At 37.0% G+C, this 11,096-nt stretch overlaps 1 protein-coding gene across 1 annotated transcript in view; it reads right to left on the bottom strand.

Moving 5' to 3' along the window:
* Positions 1–7,871: 7,871 nt before the first annotated feature.
* Positions 7,872–11,096, bottom strand: part of ERICH1 (glutamate-rich 1) — a gene marked incomplete at its 5' end in the record, with an annotated part of 7,815 nt that continues 4,590 nt past the window's right edge. The window contains one exon of the mRNA XM_010136406.1: positions 7,872–7,945. Within this exon, the coding sequence (XP_010134708.1) occupies positions 7,872–7,945 (74 nt within the window). The remainder of the gene's footprint in view (positions 7,946–11,096) is intronic.

The following is an 11,096-nucleotide window of genomic DNA, read 5'->3' as shown; positions in this document are numbered from 1 at the left end:
CCTTGGTTTTACCTCAACCAAACCGGTGACATAACCTAAAAAAATTACAGCTTTTTCTTGTAAAAAATTGAAGAAATACTTGTTGACAGCAGCAGAGAACCATTACACCTTGTGCTATTTAGACTCCTGTGAAGTCACCTAGTGCCGCATGACTTTCTGATCAAAGCAAAAAAAAGTATGTAACATAATAAAGTACATGTTAAATACATTAGAAAGCCACTAGATGATCTCAATTTTCCATTTTAAAAATAAAGTATAAATAGAGGATTGTGACTGAATGATGCTATTTCTCTTTCGAACCCATAAAGATTAGTGCTAGATTACTACTATTCAACACTGTTCAGCATTTTTATTAATGAGCTGTAAGTAAACATAGAATCACTGCTGGTAAAATTTGCAGATGACACGAAGATTAGCAGATAGTTGATACTAATGAAAGAAGTACAAGCACACAAACCAATCCATCATTTACTAATACAGACATAGTCCAAGAAAATTAACATTAGTATGGCCAACTAGAGTCAGACATGAAAGAACAAGACCTGTGGAACCAGGGACTAAATCTTGGAAAGCAGTAAATTTCAAGAATACTTGTCTACTATGGCAAATAATTCAACACGACTCCCTGTGCAATCCCATGGCAAAAAGTGGACCCAAAAACTCAGTGCTCGCAGAGTAGTGAGTATTAAACTTGTCACTGCTGAGATTTTAAACAAAGTTCTCTGTTCAGTTCCAGCACACTTGTTCTTTAAATGGCAGGGAAAAAAAAATTGAGAAAATGTACAAGAGAGCTACAAAACCAATCTGAAGGATGTAGAAAGTGCCTTAAATAAAATATTTTAAAGAGATAATGTTTAAGGTAGCAAAAAAGAGGTTGCATTGTAGCTTGATCAGTGTACAAAAACTTTCAGACAGAAAATAGGGGCTAGAGAGAGACTACTTAATGTAGTGAAGAAAAGCATACCAAGAACTAATGGCTGAAAGATAAGTCTGGATAAATTCAAATGCAAATTCAAATGCTTCTAACCATGACAGTGATTGAGTACCGTAATAAGAAGACCAGGGAAGGAGCTAAGTCTTCATTTCTTGATGTCTTCAAATCAAGCTTGCCTGTCTCTGTCAACGACTTGCTTTAGCAAAACCCGCAAATTGAGCTTTTGTCATACTCAAGTTACTGGTCTTCGACCTGAAGTAAAGCAGAAAATTTATGACCAGGGATCTAGATGGGGTCAGAGAAGATAATCTCATGTCCTCTTCAGTCCTAGCCCCTATGAATCTATCAATTTACTGAGTGAGAATAGAGAAAAAATCTTCTGAGTGGCTTTTACCATCTGGATAACAACGTGATCCATAGCAGATTGTAAATCATCCAGTAATAAATATATGTCAGAAATTATTGAGATTAATATATTCTTGCAACACCTTCTAATTTAGACATTTAGAGTTATTTAATATTTTACACATTAATTTTATAGTGGGTAATTGAATTATTGTGAAAGGGTTAAGCAGACAGGCTAATGAAACACTGTGCCATGTACTTTGCTTAATGTGGCTGGAAAAATCAATGTGCTTTGGTCTGTCAGTTAGCAATCACAGATTTAATTGAATAACATGTCAAGTATTTTAAACCATTTACCAGTGTAAATAGAATCCAGCACTATAGTAATGGTAATCAGCTAAGATGCTTTCCCTGAATTCCAATCAGATTTGAACATGACCTTCATTTTAAGCTCCAACATGCCAGACAGATCAAACAGCTATCATTATGTCTACAGAGTTTGGTGATTACTCCTGTGATTCTGAAAAAAAAAAAATGTATTTGCTATTGATTGACTCTCCAGCACACAGGTAATGGGTAATCAGTTTGATATTCCTAGCAATGGTTACTCCTTCTCTGTTCATTTATATTCACTTCCACTTCATTACTGTTACTGGAAGGAGGAATAAATCACACAGCAATCTTCCACTGAGCCTATCTGAGAAGTGGAGGCCACTTTGTGTGTGATCGCATGAATTGAACAGGAAGAAAGGCAGGTGAAGCACTTCCCTCGGGTTGTGTTGGTGAGTTCCAAGTGCAGCTGTACAAGAGCTCCTTACTCTTCTCCCTTTTACCACTCCCACGCAATGGTTTCTCAACACAAGATACGAAAGCAGCAAGGGTAGGGTGTCACAGCCCCATCCAAGCTGAAGGACCTTGCCAGTGCCAGACCAGCACCAGGAGCAGGCTATATTTTGGTCATACAACATGTACCTTCCTGTCCCTTTCTCAGCTGCAGTAAATGCATTTTTTTTATGAGATCCAGATGCCTGCAATGCAGATGTTTCCATCTGACCTACCTGTCAGATGCTCCCATAACAGTCAATGTAAAGACAGAAGTTCTTCTGTTTGTACAATTGTTCTTATCCTGAAATAGAAGCCATCAGTTATATTGGATTGTCCAAGTTATCTGTCTCATCCTAGCGATTAAAACGTTCTTTAGGATAGGCAGCTCAGATGGAAACATCTACACTGTGGACATCTGAGGTTTGGATAAATGCACCCCATCCTGCATGCCTTCAAGCCCTCCTCAGCAGGCTGCAGATGAACACTGCCTCCAAAGTGTCTACTAGGGAGAGCCAGGTGCCTGTTTGAGTAGTCTGATCATGTGTACAATGTAAAATTACTGTGCCGTTTCTACCTGTCAGCAGCCTTGCTTACATGTTCTAGCATTTTCTTGATTGTAGTTAAGTCTGTTCCATTTCCCTAGCACACTGGCACATCAGATGTAATAGAAATTTGCTGTGTTGGGTGCTGTGCAGCAGGCCGAACCCTGCATCAAATTGCCACTAGTTTAAGAAAGGAGAAAACTGATGAAAAAACAGACAGAATGATGTGGGAGTACACAGATACAATAAGGCAACGTTAGTCAGCACCGTAGGCAGCTGTCTTAGCACACTACTGACCTAGCTAGTGCCAAGCTTTTGGGCAGCATCACAGCAAAGGAAAGTTTTAAAGAAGGAAAGGAAGACAATTGACTGCTCTATAGAGTGCTGTAGAAGGCATTGTGGGAAAAAGCACAAATATTTTAATCTGAAAATGTAGCAAATGGGTGATAGAAGCTAGTACAAGGAGAGGAGGCTGAGAGGAGGAGGAATCATCTGTGCCCTGACTGAGGGACTGAGAAGATCTTGGATGTGAAAAAAAGCAGCCTCTAGTTGATGCAATCTACAACAGCCTAAACTTGATGCAAAAGAAAAGGTATTGAACTACCGATTCATTCCATCTCTATTTTTGTGTAGTCCTCTTCAATCTTAGGTAATATTATGTATCCTAAAACATGATGTAGCATTGCAGTAATTAACGTGAAAGAACTACAGCTTGCTTATGCATTTTACAAATGTATACAGTTCATTAAAATGACTACAGACTATTAATTCTATAAAGTGAAGCACTCAATTTGAAGGATGCCCTTATTAAAGCTGTGTATTTGACTTTGAGTGACTGTGGTACACATAGACTGTTTTCAAAGAACCAGATATTATATAATTTCTTAGGAGACCTCTAGCTGTAGGAAATATACAGCATTTGTAAATTTCTTTTTTCCCCTTTATTCTCATGTAGTGCTTTCCCCCATGGTTTTGTTCAGCATATATCTAGTAGTTCAAAATGAAACATTTTTTTTTCATCCAAGAAAAACACATAATAAAAAAAAAGGTGAAACAGTCAAACATTATAATTATCCTATTCAACAAAATTTACTTAGATGCAATGCAGAGGATAAAGTAGTTAACAGGGAAGCTAAATTAGCCGCATAAACATGTGCAATGCAGTTCTCCTTAGGTGCAATCTAGGGCTGAAGCAATTAATCACAAAATCTCCACATCTATAACCTGAGGTTGACGTAAATATTAAATACGACACATCCTTCCAAACTTACAGTTTGCTGATTCTATTCACTACCATTCTTTGTTATGATATTAATGTGTAGCATAAAGTACAAGCCCACTCTGCTTCTATGGACTGGTTTTATGATATATAGTTATCTGTAGGTGAAATTCTGTTTTCTTTGGTCAAAGACAGCTTACTAATTTTCTTCCTTCATGCTGCTACTCACCACCTTTTGCCATTCTCATCTTTTTTTTTTTATGTCTTTTTTTTTTTCTCCAGGTGCCATTTCAGAGATTCAGCCTACTGTGCAGCACTCCCCTGCACTGGTGCAGGGGAGAAAAGCCAGCTGTCACAGAAAACACATTAAAGAATTTAAAGAATTTATAACTCTACATGATTGTAAAGTACTACTAAATATTGCACCACTCATGAAGGAGTGAAAATCTCTAACATTAGAGACTGGTTCCCAGATTACACATCCACAGAAGAGAAGAAGTAAGGTCTTACAGGCAGTTTTGAGAATAAAACATGTACCTATGTAGAGACATAATGGTTTTGAACTCATAGCCTTACATACAAGCGTGGTGCCCAGAACTGGTCTTTCTTGTACATGCAGCCCAGGGCAGGGATCACCACCCTCTCAGAGACTCATTTCTCTCCCTCTGTGCTGCTATTGCATAATGTTTAATTCTGCAAATAGAAAGGTAACTCTTGAAGCCACATGCAGGCTACTTACATTCATCAGTCTGAACGATGCAGAAGCAGCAAAGATACAAGGCTATCTCCTTTGTCATTTATGAGTTTAACATGAAAATCCAAAGTGAGAAATGTTTCATTGCTAGTTGAAGAAGCCACGTATAGTGAAACGTAAAACACACTGTGTTCACTGGTGGATATTCAGGTTAATTTTTCAGTTTGTTGGTTATGCCACTGCTCAGATAAACCATAAAAGGTGTAGGGAGACTCAGCACCATTTCTCTTTGAGAAGCAGCACAGAAAAGTGACCAGGTATTAAAATTGTCGTGCATGAAATCTATGAAAACTAGGCTATTAAACATGGAACCAAACAATTCTTCCCCTCTGCCATTTTTAGTATGTTGCCGGATTGATGTTACCATAGGATAAGTAATGTCCATTTCTTTTGCTTTTAAACTGGATCTTTCTGCTATGTTCTTTTGTGTATCGTTCTTAAGTGTCCTCACACATTGTTGTAGTTCAGTACATTGTCTGGCACATTTATTTCAGAAACAAACAGATTCTTACACAATTGCATTTATCTACAGAGACAATCTACAATTTATCTGCTTGAATATGGCCCAATTTTCTAAACTCTCCAGTTTTACTTTATCCTCTACCTTTTACCTGTTTGTGTAATAGTAGCAGGTTTTATAAAGTGTAAAATTCAGCTCCTATACCAGATAATTTACAAAGACATCAAATACAACTGAATCTAACTATCTACTTTCTGAAACTGTTCCCAGGCTCGCTTCATTAGGACCAGCTGATTTCTGCACAGAATATAAGGTTCTTAAGAGTGGTTAAAGTGAAGGGAAAAAGAGAGCAAAAGCAATCTTTCCCCCATTACTATCCAATTCAAGCAAAGTACATTTCCACCTGAGAAATTTTACTCACATTCTGGGTTTAGACTACCGATAGTATAAAAAATATTTGTTTGGCAAAGACACCCAAATCTGCTCCTCTGTATGCAGCGATTTAAAATTCAGCACCATTTCAAAAATCATTTAGTATTATGAGAAATGGCCAAGTACTGAAACAGAAATAATAAAGAACAGAAATTAAAGCAATAAATAAAGCTGTGAGACAAGCGTGTGAGTGCTTGTGAGATGAGTGTGTGACCGTGTAATAGCCTGTGTCAGGCTGGACTAGCTGGTGAGTCAGAGACCCACAGAGCAGGTAAGAGGGCTCAGGATCCACGCAGGGATATGAGAGAGGTGGTGGGGGATGTGCTGGTATTTGAGGGATCTGCGAATGGGGGTATGCTTGTGAATCTAGGAAGTGCAGGGCATGTGTGTTTTCACTCACGTCCTTTAATTTCAATCAACCAGAAAAGATGACTGTACTTGTGTTTTATATGTCTTGCAAGTGTTACTTATGGGTGTTGTCAAAGGCAGTGCCCTGTCTGTGGCAGCCTGTCTAGTCAGTCACATGTGTGTGTGCACATGTGTCCCTGAGATACGTGCTAAGCCTTGCCACCAGCTGAACTGGAAATCATGAAAGCTGTAGCTTTCTCCATCAGCATGGGATGAAGAAACATCCAGGTCTCCAGGTGCACCAGCCTGGGATCCAGGGGACAAGGAGGAGGAACCCCCAGGTCTTGGGATCCGTTTAAGGCAGCGCCCTTACAACATCCCTCAGCGCAGTCACTCAAGTATCAGGAAATACAGGCACTACAGTTATTTGTACAGACCTAATTTCACCTGTTTTGTACTTGTGTTTCAAAATACTCCCTTTAATTACATTATCTCATTTATTTTTTCATATTCAGCCTATAGGACAGATGAGGCTTACCTAATGAGTGGCTGCATATCCCTTTTGTGCAGTTCCTAGGCCTCATTTACTGCACAACATTCAAACCTTAATCTGAGGATGAAGTGATTAATTTCCTGTGGGGTCTGTCAATAGGCTATGTAGACACTACACATTCAAGTGATATTTTCTTCATTCTCCAGATGTAGGACTGAAGCACACTGCATCTCGGTGACAAGCCACAGCTACAATTCTGTGCCTATGCATTAGCAAGTCAGGAGCACTAAAACAGGGAACTCTATCAGTTTCCCCTCCACAAAGTCTGGTTTAAATATCGTTCCTAGCAGACACAGACCTAACTCATATTCCAGAGCTGCACACAGCTACCTTAGCCATAACACCATTTTTTCTGCACCCTCAATCCTTTGGCATATTACTGAACTTTTAACTTCTTTAATTAATGAGGAAGAGGTATGACTTAGTTTAACACATTTTCTAAGCATCACTAAAAACTATAGTTTTTAGTGATTTAGCAAATAAAAACAATACTATGGATCAGGCAATATAATAAAAAACAAAGCAAAATCCCCACACAATGTTTATATAGTCTTGTCAGTAATATATCTCTAAGCACACATTGGAGGAGATAAATATGTTGCCCCTATCCTCTAATAAGGAAGCTAACAGACTGAGGTATGCAAAATGGTTTGCTCTGTATCACCTCTCAGGTGAATGACTCAGCTGAGAGAAGAGCCTCTCACTTACAAAACTTTTTTTTTTCTCCAGGATTCCAAAACATTTTACAACCATAGACATTATTTATTGTATCATGTATTCATGGATAAATTCAGTTGCAGAAAGACTACACAGTAATCAGTGAGAGAACGCAGTCCCGTAATTCTGCAGTCAGTGAAGCCCGTCGGATTGTAACAGGCTGGGCCATGAAATAGTTCTGAAAATGCCATCCAAGTTTCGGGATAACTCCGAACAGTATCTACATGACTCACACATAGAAGTGTATCTATTTCCATAATTTAGCAGTTTATTTAGCAAAAATACATTCCTCAGACATATTGTTGCTTAGATTTAAATATAAAAATATATTTCTGTTTCTCAGGTGAATAGATATATCAGAAAAACACAAAAAGTCAAGAAACAAAACTTCCAGAAAGGAACGATCAATTTATAAGCAAACAATAAAATATTATACTTAAACAAAATACTTGATACAGACTTTATCACTCCAGGTAAGTCCCCTATCCTAAAGTGAAATGTACACAGTAATCCAGCTGAAGACTCAGGCCACACATTATGGATATTCTTGACCAACCAAACACAAAAATCACATGGAGTTATACCCTGTTTATTCCCTTCTGGAGTTTGTAACACAGAAGAAGAATTCATTTACCTGAAGGTGTAGAATGTGTATTGACACTGTCCTTCCTGAACAATTGCTACTTGGGTAACAGTTTGTACATTAAATTTTAACCCTGCGCATATGGACATAGGCAAGGATTTATCTCCTGTTCTTCACAGGAAGGATATCTGTAATCCAGTAGTGAAACAGAGACGTGACTATCTTGGTATAATCTGAAACAAAGAAAACACATTCATCCTGAAATACCTCTATGACATTTCTGAGCATTTAAGAAAAAGACTTGTGTGAATGTCTGTTAGCATTTCAGTAACACCAATGCAGATATTGGAGCCTGACGACTAATCATATCAATTTCTAGATAAACAGGTGCATTTTCTTTTAGGAGCTCAGTTATTTGTATGAGAAACACTTTTGGTTATATATTTTCAGATATCCTATTTGTTATGACAACAATTTGGGAAAAGTGGAGATTGAAATGACATGATTACACGGGTAAGGCTAAAGGAGCGCAGGCAATCTTCTCCAATCCTTTCTGTTCGGAGAGTAATTTCACACATTATTATTTAACTTACAGTACCACTTAGAAGCCCCAGTTGAGAATGAGTTGACTTGCAGAGACAGCTGCATTAAAGCCTCTAAATGTCATGGCTTCTGTCTTAATTCAGAGATTAACAATGTGACTTTATTTATTTTTAACGACAGGACATTTTACAGTACTTATCACATAATATCACATTTAAGATGATTCTATAACGTTGTGCTAATATAGCTTTCACATTTCATTTCCTTTTCTCCGAATGATCATTCAACAGGGAAAAAAAAAGGTTAAACTTAATAATTTTAGGGCCTCTGCATCCAAACTGTGCATCGTTGGCACACAATGACTGCACTACTTCTGGTCTGCCAAATATACCCTCCACTTCCCCCCGCAATGGAGACACATATAAAGGACAAATCTCCAAAAAAAGGCAGTTAAAAGAAGGTTCTAGCTCTTCTATGAGTGATAATTTCCTAGGCAACAAGGGAAGAGTATATTTGAGCCTTGATAGTAACCAACAAAGGGACAGGGTTAATAGATAATGGAATGAAGTTGATGAGTAGAAGCTGAATGAGTTCATAGCTTCGGAGATAATGACTTTTTTTTTTTTAATTAGGCGATCACCTATGCTTTAATAATTTGTGTGAAATGGAGATTAAGTAGCCCTCATTTCAAAGCTACAGTTTCCACACAACAAATGGACTATTACTTCCAGTCACAGCTCTTCCCCTTTGCCTACTGCACTGTGCAGAATCATGAAAGTGTCTGGCTTCTCCTTACAAACAGCCACTGATTTCCTTATAGAGATCAGCCAAACCCTCATCATGAGAAATGTGTGTCTGTTTGACTTCTAAACATTATCTTCCCTGTATTTATAGAAGACTTTACACAGATGTAAGTACTTTTCGTTAGAAGCTACCAAATAAATGGAAATAGTAATAGGACATTTTGTTATTTGTAGAGTCTGAGAACAATGACACTTTAAATACCAATGTTCGAACAGAAGTTCTTGACCAACCTCAACTTTGTATGATTGCTGAAGTACAAAGTTAAAGGTAACTTGATGGAGTAACTTGAAGCACAAAGTACACAGTAACTTGATGGAGGGATGACAACTAGACACAACAACCAGTATTTTTTAACTACATTTTCTTGTTCAAGTACGTTTTCTCATTTAAACGAAGGGTTAAAGATAATATCTTAATGCCGATAATTTTTCTGTTTCAATCTCCTTATGAATTTCCTCTTCCTGCAAAATTTTTCAGACCCTACTACCAACCTTGTCAGACCCTTCTTTGGTAGGACTGCAAATACTGTGATCTAAGAGCTTAAGATAAAACAGAAACTTTTTTCTTCATTGTTTCTTTTCTTCTGTTTGAACCATGATTCCCAACCTAAATAAACATGCTAATAAGTGTGAAGGAAATACCAAAACATGGTCTTGAAACAGTGGTCTGCAATCCTTAGGCAGTCCGTAGCTTTAATCTACAGAATCTGTAAAAAGTTACTAAAAAACAAACCTATCATCAGCAGGCATAAACTTGCCAAGTGGGATTTGATAACTTCAGTGGAAAGTTAGATTAAACCATAACACATATATATATGAGGAAATAAAAGATACTTAATGGTACATTCACTTTGTAAAGTTTACTAAAGGAGAATGTGCACTTATATGAAAGAGATGGATCACTTCTTTTTTCCTACTGTTTCCTTCTCTGAATTAAAGACAAAACTGATCAAAACACAGCACCCACTATTATTCCTTTGATGCTGGCATCTCAAGTAGAATCATAACAATGGGAAAAAGGGTTAACATACTGCTTCTTGAACTGAAAATAAGTTTATTTTGTAAAAAAAATACACTTTGCTGAAATTAAGAAAAATTGTTTTCATCATGTTAATAAGGAACAACCTTTGCTTTTAGTACATCATGTCCCACTAAAAATAAAGAGAACAAAGGCAAGATAATCAGACAAACTTGTAAAAAAAAAAGAGATTACTACGATGTACTGTACATTTTAATCTTCATAAGCAGCTTTAACCTGTATTTCTATAACAAGAACCTGAATTTGCTGAGACAAGCTTTTGTAAAAACTCTTATCACCTGTTCATTGGGAATGAAATCTAAAAAAACTGGCAAGATGACGTACTTTTTGAGTTAAAAGTACAAAAAAAAGTACAATTAAAAGCCTAATTCAAGTTAAAATTTCAGAGCACTATATTCTTATTCACTGAAATTCCTGAATTACAAATATTGTTAAACTCTGTTGAGGCAAATTATTATCTAGCAGGTGTTTAATTACCCTTTAATAATTTATAACAATGTATTTTCCTCTTTCTTGTGTTGTTGTTCCTCATGAATATCAAATCAATGAGTACGGTTATAACGCTGTGAACTTGGAATAAGATTAGAATTGAGTCCGGAGTGACAACAGTTGCTAGGGAAAAAACTCAGCTGAAAGGGTAAACAATTTCAGGCTGTATCTGCAGAAATATAAATGAATTTTAAAAATCACTCAGAAAATTGTTTTCTGCTTTTTCAAGTGACACATACATTTGAAAATTAGAGTAGTTGCATGGATTTGTTTCCAATTTGCTTCTGTTTTCTCTCATTGGTTTTGACATTTCTGCTATATAAAAGTAAACAAAGCAGCTTGCCTCAAGGCTGCAAAACCCAACAGAATTCCTACTGTATGGAGTAGAATGTAGATAAGGCCTGTAAAGAATATCCTGAATGTGGTCACTCCAACAGTTCCATTTTAATTTAATCAAACAGAAGCTGAACTAGGTCATTTAACAAAGGGTTGGTATCATTACCACTATTC

This window comes from Buceros rhinoceros, unplaced genomic scaffold (genome assembly GCF_000710305.1).
Source record: "Buceros rhinoceros silvestris isolate BGI_N320 unplaced genomic scaffold, ASM71030v1 scaffold17795, whole genome shotgun sequence".
In the NCBI taxonomy this organism is placed as follows: Eukaryota; Metazoa; Chordata; class Aves; order Bucerotiformes; family Bucerotidae; genus Buceros; species Buceros rhinoceros.
Note: the sequence above shows the minus strand (reverse complement) of the source record. Positions and strands in the feature narration are given on the sequence as shown.